We start from the raw sequence: 14,123 nt of genomic DNA on the forward strand, positions 1-14,123 counted from the left end.
GACAGCAGGGATTGGGGCAGTTGGTGCAGCAGATGCCACCACCAGTGTGAAACACTTCTTGTAAGAAAATAAATGAAATTTCTTTTGAACTTGCTTCTGTCAACTGCAAAATAAAAATGACAGCAGCCAATTCAGCCTTATTTTACTGTGGTATAGCCCTGGGGAAAATTCACATTATCAGAAGGTTTTTTGATACTCAAGAATGGGCAGGCTGAAATAGAAGCAGACAGTGACAACTGGGATGGCCATCCCAAGGGACATTGAAATCCTCAGCCTCTGCACTGCAACAAACAGATGACATATTTCATTAGCAGTTTCTTGGAAGGAGAAAAACAAAGTAGCTGAGTATTTTAAATTAGAAAAAAAAATATTTAAAAAAATACAATCAGATGACTAAACATTAATGAATCCATCAACACTTTACGCTCTTCTGAACATTGTCAGTTCTGCCACCTCAGGGAAAAATAAAAGGCTTTAAAATACTTAAAAAGCAAGAGTTTGACAGAACTGATGCTATGCCTATGTGAAAGTCTTCCATTTCTGTATTAAGCAAGTGATCCTTCAGCCAAGGAAACATAAGAAAGAAACGTAATGCCCTTCCTAACCTCATACTGCAGATTCATTTTCCAAATACTGGTGTCTGCTGCTATCAAAACTTGCAGCAGATTTTGGCATGACACTGGTGCCTATGGGTATGGGTAGACTTGAGACACTGAAGCTGCTCCTTTGAGCAACTTCTCATTGTGTGAGCAACTGCAAAAACCTTCCCAAAGCTGTCCAAGAGGAATCTTAGAAATAGGCTGGTGGCAGCTAGGCAAAGGCAGGCACAGTTAGTGTGTGACAGCATCCACCTGATGGCTTTACAATGGCTTTTTTTACTTAGATAGTCCTGGTGCCCTGCCAGGAACATGTATTTTGAAATTGTAACTAAATTTTTCTACAGGAATAGCCACAAAAAATGCAGCACCCCCCCCCAAAACTGTCCTCCTGCTCTCACATTTGTCCTTCTGTCAAGATCTGGTTTTGCCAGTGAGCGGTGTGAACTCCGAAGCTGACAAGACAATAATTCACCTCCAGCTCATTTCCACAGACAAGTGCAGAGCTGTGACCTAGCAGAACTTTATTTTAATTGTACATTCACATTTCTGCATTGACGTGGGCGGCTTTGTACACTGCTGAGAGATAAAAGTTACACAGCTCTGCTCTTTTACGTGCATTGATTTCAGCCATCAAAGAAACGTAGAAAACTAAAATTAAACAACTTTTCCATGTAGCTGTAGTCAGGCTGGGAAAAATTATGTGATTCTTTATTCCCCTCCTGCCCCCTGGCAACCGAATTCCCTTGACTTTTAGGCTTTTCTATTTTAAATGACTGATAACATTACTTAAGATGGTTTGCTATGGGTGTCTCACAGTGAACCTGTCTTAGGTGTGCACTAGGCTGTAGCTCTCACTCCTCTGGTAGCTCATTGGGTGCACTGTTAGCAGCTGTTGTGACATGCTCTTTGACACTGCTGCAGGACAAGATAATTTTTCTTAGCCTGCTATTTTTTTTAATATTTTAGGCTCATCACAAGTCACTTGTGGCGCTTAACAGCTTACAGACATTTTGCATGACCTACTACATCTTTGTAGACTGAAAGCGATTCGGAAATGAGAAAAGAATGCTGCAACCAATTAGCACGTACAAACATTTATTTTGAAATTTCCATTCCGACTGTTATGAAGAGTTACATCATCAAAGCACTTTATGGCAGTGAAAATAGCTCTTACCCCTCTGACTCATCCATTACTCCATTAAAGCTGCAAAATGTGCAATCTGCTTGAAAAATAGGTTGCTTTTTATTCAGTTTCCCATGAAAAGTCAAAATTTGGTAACAAAAAAAAACCAAAACAAAAACAAAAGAAAAAACCAAACCAACCCAGCTTATAGGGCCTCTGCATCCAATCCTCTCCCTCTTCCCCCAAAAAATAACTTACAAAGATAGTTTAAAGTTTTAAATGAGTTTAAAACCGAGTGCATCTTTTTTTATTACTTTTTCTTCTTCTCATAATAATCTTAAAATTCTAAAAACCCATAATTTACTTTCTTGGAAAAAAGGCAGCCAGCCGTTGCTTCTTGATTGGAAGAATATGTATCTCCGGCGAGTTCATTTTCTTTAGCTTTACGCTCCTGTTTTTGACGGGTTTCCTGAGGGCCTCGGCGCTGTCCCGGGGCTCGGGCGGGCTCTTCACATCGTAGCACTGCAGCACCGAGTCCTGGGGCAGGTCCCTTTTGAAGGAAAAGTTTTTGGTGGAGACCCCCGACAGGCCCTTGATCTTGCCGCAGAAGATGGTGGGCACGGCATCCTTGACGGAGACGATGACTTTGGCTGTCTGCGAGGTGCTGACGATCTCGATGTTGTTGCCGGCCTTGGGCTCGCAGCCCGCCCTGCCCGCCTGTTCCACCAGCCACTTCTGCGGTTGCCGCAGCAGCTCGGCCGCGCCGCCGCCCGCGGCCCTGCCCTCCGCCTTGCCCGCCGCCTCCGGGGGCTTGCAGGGGCCGAAGGGAGCGGCAGGCCCGGGGAGCTTGTCCGGGGCGGGTTGGGCACCGACCTCGGCGGTGCTGGCGGGGCCGGAGCCGGCCGCCTCCCCGTGCGGCCCCCCCGGCTTGCGACAGGAGGCGAGGGACAGGTCCAGAGCCCCGTCCTCGGGCGGCGGCGGCGGCGGCACTGGCACCGCCTCGCTGGCCCGAAGCGCGGGCGGCCCTTTCATGGAGAGGTCCAAGGCCTCGTTCTCACCGCCCATCTTGATGACAGTGTGACGGCTCAGCTGGGGAAACTCCCGGGGGTGGAGGAGCTCGAAGGGCTTCGTCTCCTCCTTCTCCAGGGGTGTCTGGGTGCCCTTGCAGGAGTGGGGGGTGAAGAGTGGGGGCTTGGGTGGGTCAGGGGCCGCCTTGGCCTCGGCGCCGTGGGGCACAGGGATGGGGACAGGGATGGGGATAGGGATGGGGACGGGCAGGGGCACGATGACGGGGTAGGGCACCAGCAGCGTAGCAGGGGGCACCAGCGGGGACAGGGGCGAGCTGAAGGCCTGCGGTGGGAGGGTGGCATAGTCGGGGGGCGGCTGACAGGGGGTTGAGCCCAGGGCGCCCTGTGAGGGAAACAGATCCTGAAGCACGGCGGCGAATCCCGGGGTCTGAAAGACCGGAGGCAGGACGGGCTCCTGCGCCTGGCCGGAGGGTTTGGGGTCCAGGAGCTGGGGCTGCCCAACGGGGGTGGCGGTGCCGGGGAAGAGGCCGGCGTGCAGGGGGCTGGCGGGGCAGGCAGCGCCCGGGGGCAGCACCAGGGGCGAGTTCAGGTGCTGGAAGACGTGCTGCTCCAGGAGGACGGGCAGCGGGACCGGGCCCTGCGTTGTCATCACGTAGGGGGTGGCAGCATTGGTGGCTGGCATCTGTGGGGCTGCGCTGCCGGCGACCTGCAGGTGGATGGGCAGGACCACGGGACTGTCCCCCAGGCAGATGGGCTGCAGCACGGTGGCCGCCACCTTCAGGGCCACCCCGCTCTGCGACTCGGCCGGTGGCGTCAGGATGGAGGGCGCAGGGACTGTCACCAGCGGGGAAAGGGCTTTCTTCATCAGGTCGGCCGAGTTGATGTTCCAAGCCTCTGCTGTGATCAGCTGAGCCACCCCATTTTCCAGCTTGTTGTTGGCCATCGCCGAGGGTGAGTTGGTGACATCCATAGGCAGGTTGGGGGCATCCTTGTACAGCTCCTCCATGTCGCAGGGCTTCCTGGGCTCCACCAGCACCACCTCTACATCGCTGTCAGTGGGACCCGCGGCGGCTCCGCGCTGCCAGGAGCATCAGCACTGACATAACTTGGCCTGCAAGCCAGAAGCATATTTTAGGCACCACATAAATCTCTTCCCTAAAATAATTGCAATTGCCTTTAAAGACCCCATCACCAAAGAAAAGCCGTTAAACGTTTCCACACTTCAAGCCAACGGCTCCAGAATACAGTGTACTGTACATACAGAGATGCGGGATATACATACAGCCCTGAGTGCTGTGCGAAACATTTTGAGGATCTTATATTTAGCCATAAACATGGCCTTAAGGACTGCCTGCAGCCAAAAAACCCTCTCAGTACAGCCTGAAACAAGGATTCAGGATGCCCATTCCACATTTTTAAACACAGCTTCACATAATGACAATGCACATCAGAGTTGAGTGACAGCACGTTGTTTTAACTCAAGCCCCAAAACAAACATTTCTAAAAATATTGCAGCCAAGAAATATTCAACTATTCGTGATAGGTACTTCATTCTCCTTCAATACTTGTCCCTTTTTCCACCTGAAAATGCTGTGTGCAGGATCAGAAAGGAGCACAGCAATGAAATGGCAAAGCAAAACCAATGAAAATTCCAGTGTTTACCCTGCCACAAAGCTAGACAGAGACAGTAATGTGAACCAGGCACCTGATTCATTAAAGACTTGGGGGAAAAAAAATGAAAACAACTTAAAATCCAGTCTGACAGCCCAAATCATTATATCAACCAAGAAAAATGGCAATTAGAAAAGGGCAGGGATGGTTTCTGTTCATGATCGTGGTGTAATATGCAGCCTGTTTCCCCTGAAGATCAAAACTTCCCTGCCTTGGGGAAAAAAAATCCCAAAAAACTAGCAAATTAATGGCACTATGCATCCATTTATTTAGAAGGATAAAGAATTTCTGCCCTATGAGCTGCTACCAGCAGACTTTGGCTGATGCCTGGCTGCTACACCTGGTGCTGCCCGTGCCTCTCCTGAAGTGTGAGGAGAATCCTGCCATAGTAATAATCACCATGGAAACTTGTCCAGTTTCAACTCTGTTACCATGGGGAAGCACCAGCACACCCCAAATGTACATTTTTCACCAGCACACAGCTGAATCCTGCTCCCTATGAGCAAATGATGTGCCATCACCACTGCCCAGTACCCAGGACATGGGAGCAAGGCACTTCCCCATGTCCTGCAGGCACACTGGTACTGGGATGCCAGGAGATGCCAGGGAGGGCAGCCCCATCTGAAACTGAAATTGTCTGGGTGAAGGGTCCCAGCCTGGGCATGTGCCTAAGAGCACGTAAAGAACTCCTTGGTTCTGGTGCTTACAGAAATTGTTTGCTGGCAAGGAAGTGGGAAATCTACTAAATATCTCCTGACACCTGTGAGTCCTTGGATTTGGCAGTGAGATACTACAGCGAGCACAGGACTACCTACAGAAATGCCAGGAGTTGATAGCACAGGCTGGTTGGGTGAAATGCTAATAATTTATCAAGCACATCTGAGTTCTTAAAAAAGATTTTTAAAAGTAAACACATGAGTCATTTATTTTCCCCTTCTGCTGCTGGCTTAAGGAGAATAATTCTGGATTTTTCCCATCTCATGAAATGTTCTGCAGGAAATATTCACAAATATAGGGCTGGGGGGTTTTTTGTTTGTTTGTTTCCTTTTTTCCAGCTTTGTCTGAGACAAATTACAGGAAGGCAGAGATACCCAAGCATTGAAAACAGGAGCAAAAATCAAATTTCTTATTCAGAAAGTGACGAGTATCGGTAAAAAAACCATTGGGCCAGTGTTGTTCTGGGAAAAAAAAAAGAAAATCAATTGCTTATAAAAATAAAGACTAAGAGGAGAAAGCTCAGCAGATTAAGCTGAAAAAAATAGACACAGCCATTTCTGTTACGGAATTAAAAAAGCCATTTTCTCTGCTCTTACATAATCTTTCCCTCCCTGTTTTTCAAATGACCATTTTGTTGTCTGCAGTGCACACCAGCATCTTTGCTCCTCCAGCTGCTGCAGCATAGCTGAGTGTTCTGCACATGACACTGCCTCTTCCCAATGTTTCTGTTTGCTTGAGAAGTGTGAGATTGCGGTGTTTTCATAGAGAATTAATGATCTGATGGGGACAGGAAATGACCCCCTGTTCCCCTGGCAAAACCATTAAACACTCAGAAACAGAAAAATTAAGATGAAAATTATGCTGTGTAAGAGACTTGAGGGATTAGCATGCTGTAGGGACCCATGGAGAAAGAGACAGATCATGAAGATGAAAGTATAAAACATAATAAAATTCCCCCATTGCTGCGTTAAAAGGCGACAGGGCTGGAGGCAGAGGAAATACTGAGATGAGGGGGAGAAGAGCTCATCTATCACCCTCAGAAACCATGGAGAAAAGCCTGTAAGCTTGGCTGCTTTTTTTCAAAGCACAGTCAAATATTGTTTTCCACACTGAATCCTATATGTGCCTGGGATCTGCAAATATGCATTTTTGGGAGCCAGGTCACTACCTCTGGGAGGGCCCCTCTCTGTGACGGGAAGGACACAAGAAAGGTGAGGTGCAGCCCTTGACCCAGGTTTATGGGTTTGGGGTGGGTTTTTCCCTGCTAATTTTTCCGATGTAGAAGTGTACCCTTCTTTACTTCTAGTACACCTGCTTCTAGAGCATGTCATTGCTACAGAAAAAAAAATATGTATACATACTTAAAAATATTTCCTGATCCTGCCCACAGCCTGCAATTCAGCAGTAGCTGGCTGCCAGGTACAGTGGAGTCCAGCACAACTTGATCCTGCTCCCTGTAAAGCTATTTTTAGTTTCATTTGGGAGGGAATCCCAGGGCTGCTAAACACGTGTTAGACTAAAAATCTTTTATCAAGGTCAGTAAGCAGGCAGAGAGAAAAGGATCCAAGTCCCCAAGCCTCAAATGAGGAAACTTTGAAGATCTGAGATCAAGAGACAGACTGAAGTTGTCCAAAGGTGTTTTGTAGTTCCTGGACTCCTTTTTTTATATACTATATACACAGCATACACCATACAAAACCCTAAATCCTCACGGAAGTGACTGAAACAGAAGCAAATTTTCAGTATTGGTACTAACAGTGATTAGCTGTACTATACTTCTGTAATAAAAAATCAACCTGAAGCATGTTCTGGGGTTTGGGGGGCTTTTTTGTGTCTTTTAAAAGTGCTGCTTCACTACATGTAAATTATTCAGTTACCCAGTTTTTAAAAAAAGTTTCATGTATCTAATATACATAAAAAGAAGGTAATGTAATCTAGAGGAAATGCCTTAATGCCTTTCCTCTGCCTATCATACCTCAGTCCTGGACAATCAATTTCACTTTCCCTACTTATCTATTTTATATTTAATTTGCTGTTTGTTTTAACTGAAAAGAAGCTTGGAACACTGGAACAAGCCCTACTGTAAATAACCCGAGCTCTCCCATCAGGGTGCTGATAAGAGCCAAGTTCACGGCACTATGCAATGATGTGTGTGACTGTACAGGAAATGGTATCTTAGCTATACACAAATGCTTTGGAAGGGTAGTGATAACTCCAGCTTATTTTTTTATCTCCTGCTGATGGCTGTGCAAGACTTTTCTCAGGGCTGCTGTGTGCCTTCCTGTGGGGCTGCAGCACAGCTCTCCCTGCACTCTGCCTGCTCGTCTGTACCATGGCTTGTATCTCGTGTCTACACAGAACTCAAATTATACTGTGCACACCATGGGAAAGGATCAGATGCTCCCTTTGTGGGATGCCTAGCTCAGTATCTCCTGGAAAAATAGGGCTTCCCTTGAGTACAAACACAGTAACAAACAGAAAATTAGAAATCTTGACTTAATAGAGCTGCTTGGGGACAAAATTATGTTGGATATGGACTTCAGCGTTTTCCCAAAACTCACTGCTTGATGTCACTGATCCACAAATCATCTACAAATCATCTTCCATGCTACAAATTTTGGTCTCAACAGTTTCAGCCATACACAAAGGTTTTACCATATTATTATTGGTGTTTTGTTGCTAGAATAGAAAAAATGTATTTTAAAAAAGTGAGCTTTCTTATACCAAATACATGGAACTATTACTACACAAATAACACACAGGTGGGGTCTCCCACATGTGGAACCCATAAATGATTTCAGCAGTGTTTGCCTCTCACATTTCCCTCTGATTCACCTATTCATTCAGGCACCTGGGACTGAGAATGAAAGCATACACCTGGCTACCCTGTGTATGCTTTTAGTAGTGTAATCCTCAAGCATGAAAGGGCAAAGGAGTAATCAACTCACAGCTAGTAGTGAGCTTGCCTTCCCCCCCGTGCTGCACCATTTGTGGTGCTGTTTTTGATACACCACACACGTCAGCTGGGTGCAGAGGCACCATGAGGGCAGTGGGGCCTGTCCCCTTCTGCTTGCAGATGGGCTGATGGTGAATGCTTCCAAGGTATGGGGCAGGCAGAGCAGAGGAGACCCACAGGGTATTTCTTAAGGTGAGCTGGCCTTCATCCTCTTGCCAGCTCACAGCTGGACCCCAAACACAGTCCCACTGCCTCTGAAAAAGGGACTCAATGACCACTGCTTGGTCATCACAAAAAGGGAGTCACTGGGCATGCACTTCTCTGTCTCCTCTTAAGGGCACCAAGGGAACATCCCAGTTTAGCTCTGCTCTCTTCTGCCTCAGTCCCTTGACTCAAACACCCAACAACTAACTCCCTGTTAGGATTTAGGAGGTACCATTCAAAATCAATTGAGGGCAGGGAGAGAAAGGCATTGGAAAGATGGGCAGGATTCACTCTGGCACCAGCCAGAGAGAGAAGGGAGGACTACACCAGGGTATCACTGCCAGTATGGAAGTTATACCCACAGCCTTTGCTGCCCATCCCTCTACACACACATCTCCTGCTCACCATGCCCTGTGAACAGTACTGCCTCATGGTACTTCTTACTCTGTGGAAGCTACACCATGGAGGATAAGCTGAATGCTGCCAAGGAGCAGTTAAAATAAGCACCTCATCACACAACTTCAAAAGATGCTAGAGAAATAATGCTCCAATGCAAATCATGCAACAGGTTTATTTTCCACTGTTGCATTTGTGGATCCTTTCAAGAAGCAAAGCTATTTGTGCCAAGGCTCCCATCTAAGCTGTTAAGCCCTGGGGAAACAAGAGAGAAACGAAATCATTACAGCAGTGCAAAATGGCATGTTATAGATGGGACATGGACAATATGTATACACTGCTTCAGCACACAGCATGATCATTCTCAAATGCAGCAGCCTGACTAGCTGATGGTACTTTGGTCTTTTAAATAGTTCAGTTGAATAAATACCATGGCTGTCTGCCTATTGCACAGGCTAATTGCATGCAAAGAGCATGTTAGAGTCATAGATTTGCTAACTATATTGCTGTTGTCAACAATTTGTAGTTAGCAATCCATTCTGGGGAGAAGTGAACTCACTTTTTTCTCGTTTAAAAACAAATCAGAGCAATTGAAAAAAAAATCCTATCATGGGCCTGAAACCAGTGCCTTCACTCCCAAGGGCAATATATACAAGACAGACAGTAAGTGCTGTGGGAGGAATAGAACACTTTCCTCACACATTTCAACCTGTACTGAATTTTTATACCCAATTTGAAAGCCTCACAAAACCCCCTACATTTGCACTGGAAATCCTGACATACTCTAGGCATAAGGGAAATGGCACTTGCTGCTGTACTCCTGGATGCCTTTTCCCTTTTTTTTTACTCCATTCACAAACTATTTCACCAGCTGGTTGTAACACTTAACTGATGGGCTCTGCTTCCAAAAGGACCACTGGTATAGTGTATATGTTACACCATATATACTATTACATGAAAGTCAGGACTATAAAAACATGGCTATCTTGAAATTATTTCAGATTGATCTTGCTATTCCCAAATCTTCGATATTTCTCATATCTGCAGCATAGGCCTGTTCCTGGGGTTTCTGAACCATCATGCTTGAAGGAACCTTTCCCCAAATTTCTGAAAATAAAACCTTTACAGTCATAGTTTATCTTTTATCCTTGGTATTTTACAGAAACACCTGCACAGCATCAACTTGCTTAGCTTCCAGTGAGCTGAACACATACTCTGAGGTGGAGACAGTGCATGGAAATCTGCTGTATTAAATCTGACATGTGGAGGACAAATATAAATTTGCCAGCTGTAATTACTGTTGAGTCGTGTGTTAAGGGTTGATGTCCCTTCAACCCCACTGGGGCTTCTCACTCTGTGCAGCTTTTGTGCTCCCAACTTCTGTTCAAGCTGGGAAGACAAGTTTTTGTGACTGTTGAAGTACCTGTTTAAATCAGTTTTTCCCCTATACAGCAGGCTGTGTGCAGATGTCTCCTTCAAAGCATGAGGCAGTCCCTTGGGATGGGGACATCAGCAGCTGCAGCACTGTGCTGGCACACGTGTCAGTACCCAGCCCTGAGCACCTACCATGGGAAGGTGCTGCCTGCACAGCCCTGGGGGACTGTCTTCTCACCAGCACTTTCCCAAAAAACAAACTTCCTCCAGCAGAGATGCTCCAGCCCATCATTTTTGTGGCTCATGGTCAACGTGGTGTCCACCAGGACACCCAGGTCCTTTTCTGAGCTGCTTTCCAGGTGGGTGGCCCCTGGCATGTACTGATGCTTTTCCCCAGGTGCAGAGCTTTGCACTTCTCTTTGGCAAACTTCACGAGGCTCCTGTGAGCCCAATTCTCCCACCTGCTGATGTCCCTGGATGGCAGCACAACCCTCTGATGTATCAGCCACTCCTGCCAGTTTTGTGATCTGCAAACTTCTGCAGGTACACTGTGCCCATCATCCAGATCATGAATGAGGAGGCTGAGCAGGATGGGACTCAGCACTGACCTCTGGAGTACAGCCCTCATCACCCAGCCCAACTGGACTTTGTGCTGCTGGGCCTGTTCTGCCAGTTTCCAGTCCACTGCCTGCTCATCCAGCCCCTGCATCAGCTGTGTGTCTGTGAGGATCTTATGGGACACAGTGACAAAGGCCTTCCTCAATATCAACTGCTCTACTCTCACCTACCAGGCTTTCTTCTCATACAGTAGGTCAGCTTCCAACAGGGAAGGAAAACTGACAGTGGACTGCAAGTCTAAGAATGTCTAAATTAGAACTATATGAGGGAAAAATGGAACTTACTCTAGGGATCTGTCTTGCATCAGAGTTCCTGAGATTTACTATACCTTAACCTCCATGGCTTTCATGCATGCTGTGCACCCATGTATTTACTTTTGTAGTAGGATCATAGGAAGAATTTAATTTTTAGGCTCAAAAAGTGAAGTGCATGATTTTCCTATGGGAAAAAATATTTTGAAGAATTTTTCTTGTCATTAAATATCCCCTTTAACTGATTATTTAGTATCATTTTCAATCAAAATATTATATTCGCCAGCAAAGCAAAGAAAAATGAGCTGGTTTGAGTACACAGAGCTAAACAAAACAAACAAGAGAGCCCTTACTTTACAGTAAATTTTAAAACCCACACATTTTGTTTTCCCAGCAATCAATACACCAATGATAACAAGAGGAAAAGGATACCAATTAAACATAATTGCCAGCCCTGCTTCCCCCAAAACCTGAAACAAAAAGCACTCAGTGTCAGCGTAATAAAATATTTGTTCCTTTCCCAGTCAAGTGCTTTATTAAACAGCCCATAAAGCATCTCAGTTCTTACAAAGGATTTCCAAGTTTGATATCAGTGAAATGACTTCAAAGCCTCATTGGTTCCCCAGTGAAGGTTTGTTCACTGCTCTGAGACACTTGGCTCCCTATTTTGTCCTGACCCTCTCCACTGATCCCAGGCACAGATATTTTTACCACATCCACCTGATCTTCTCCAGCATTGGATGAGCATCAGTGTGGCAAAGGCTGCCATTCCCTGCTCATGTCTTCTTGCTGATGTGACTGTTTTACTCCTAAGAGGGACAGGGACCCTGCCATGGATGTGTTAACAGGTCTCAGCCAACAGCTTAGTGAGGTAAAGTTGAAAAGCAGTTCTTAAATTGCTGTGCCACTTTTGCAGGCAGAGCATCTGACTTTTTCCCTGTTATACAAACATGGTTTTGACCCCTTTGTCTGTCTCCCAACTAGCCACAAAAGTGAAGCTCACCAGACTATCCCTCGAGGAGTAAACAAGCCTCACCAGCTCAAACCCTGTAAATGATGTGAGGTGCCACTAGTACCACACCTGCCCTGAGACATCCAGTTCCTCAGACTCACTGCAAGCCCTTTCCCATCCACTCCTTACAGCACGCCAGCTCCAGTTAAAAACCACTTTTTCTTGGTGCAGACAGGGCCGGAATAGGGTTAACCTCAGCTTTATTATAAAGCCATGGGGTTAGAATAGCAAATTCCAACACTTCTGTAACTCATCTTAAATCAACTGAAAGCCACATTTTCACACAGCCTCTCATCGTCCTTATATAGCCTGGCTTAAAAAAATAAATAATGAGAAGAAAAGCAAAACCAAGTGAAAAACAGAACCTTCCAGCTCACAGATCCTTTCTGGTGACATATGAATGCTCTTGCCAGAGAACACAGTAAGAACATGCAGGTGATTACCCACACACGTGTGTGCCACCCAGCCTGCCACCATGGGCTGAAAGGGATAAACACTTTCTGCTGCCCATAGCTCTGGTGGCTCTTATGACACAGATACAGTCCCAAAGGAGAAGATGTAGAGATGAAGAGCTGGCAATAAACAACAGACTCAGTTTATCTTCTCTTGTGGGACAGGGTCTCACTTGGGAGCACAGGCAGATACAAAGGTGTAGAAGTATTGGACTGCTGCCTGGGGAGCCAAAGGATAGAGGAATCTTCCCTCCCTCTGTGCAAAACATGGTTATTTAATGCTTTGTCCTTCCCCACTAGCATGAGTAACCAAATGCTCCATCAGCTTGCCACTTCAAAATCAAGTTTATGCTCATAGTTTCAGATTTATTAGACTGACTCTCCTTCCCTCCCTCCCCATCACTTTTATAAGCCAAGCTCAACATTTCATCAGCTACACAATGGCACTAATCCTCAGCAGAAAGTATGCACACAGCAGATTTCAAGCACTCATGCACCACCCTATCTTGTAATGTATGGATGGAAAAAACTTTCAAGAAAAAAAGGCTTCTTATTTTCATCCTTGTAAAACTTTTAACTACTGCAAGAATTCTGTTTATAAGAGACAGAAAAATATAAGATTCCTGTGATGTGATTAAAAATGCAGCATTTTTTCTTTGAATCTCACATAATTTTACACATGCTTTCCTCACAGCATTTGTACCAGGTGTTTCCTGATTTGACTTTGAGGGGAAGAGAATTGCCCTCTTCTCTCCACCATGCCAAGATGCACAAGATGTCAGATGAATTCTGACTGAATTTGAAATAACACCAGCATGAGATGCAGCAAGATGGTGCTGATGGATGTAACAAGAAACCTCAAAACCTCTCAACAATGACCAGTTTTGTCCTCCTAGAAGCCTCTAGACTGAACTGGGAAATATGCCTCTGACAGATGGATCTGACCACAAATAGTATGCAAATAACAGAAAATACTGAAAATATGTCATGTTGCGTCTCAGTGCCACTGAGGCTTCCACTGCTCAGTCAACCAGTCCAGGTTATCACAGAATCATAAAATATACTGAGCTCAAGAGGACCCTTTAGGATCACTGAGTCCAGCTCCTGGCCCTGCACAGAACACTCCAAAAGCCACACCATGTGCCTGACAGCGTTGTCCAGATGCTTCTTGAACACACCCTGATAATCCCCTCCCTTGCCCAGCTGGCCATGCCCCCCAGGACACAGCTGCCCCTCCTGGCTGCCAGGGCACTGCTGGCTCATGTTCAACTTGGCATCCACCAGGACCCCCAGAGCCCTTTCCGTGGCACTGCTCTCCAGCCTCTCATTCCCCAGTCCATGCACAGAGCCAGGGTTGCCCTGTTCCAGGTACAGAATCTGGCACCTGCTCCTGTTAAACTTCATGTGGTTGGTGATTGCCCATCTCTCTAATTTGTTGAGGTCTCTCTGCAATTACAGATTGCAATAAATTGCATTACCTGTAGTGCCTACAAATGTCCCACAGGCACAGGCATACAAGCAAGCACTTCTGTAGTGCCTTTTTCCTTCATCCACTTGACTGTGCAGTTTCATGGGCAGCAGTCATTTTGGCACATGACTGGCACAAAGCACAGACCTCAGCTTGGATTCCAGTTACCACTGCAACCACTCAAGAGGATGAGTGGACACACACACACGCACACCCTCACTAAGGCGGCACAGGCTGCCTTCCCTTTCAGAATA

The 14,123-nt window shown here is 46.2% G+C and overlaps 1 protein-coding gene across 1 annotated transcript in view; it reads right to left on the bottom strand.

Moving 5' to 3' along the window:
- Nucleotides 1-1,677: 1,677 nt before the first annotated feature.
- RAI2 (retinoic acid induced 2) overlaps nt 1,678-14,123 on the bottom strand; it is a 45,596-nt gene continuing 33,150 nt past the window's right edge. Inside the window, exon 2 of the mRNA XM_030959685.1 lies at nt 1,678-3,861. Within this exon, the coding sequence (XP_030815545.1) occupies nt 2,083-3,756 (1,674 nt within the window). The 5' untranslated portion in view covers nt 3,757-3,861 and the 3' untranslated portion in view covers nt 1,678-2,082. The remainder of the gene's footprint in view (nt 3,862-14,123) is intronic.

This window comes from Camarhynchus parvulus, chromosome 1 (genome assembly GCF_901933205.1).
Source record: "Camarhynchus parvulus chromosome 1, STF_HiC, whole genome shotgun sequence".
Taxonomy (NCBI): domain Eukaryota; kingdom Metazoa; phylum Chordata; class Aves; order Passeriformes; family Thraupidae; genus Camarhynchus; species Camarhynchus parvulus.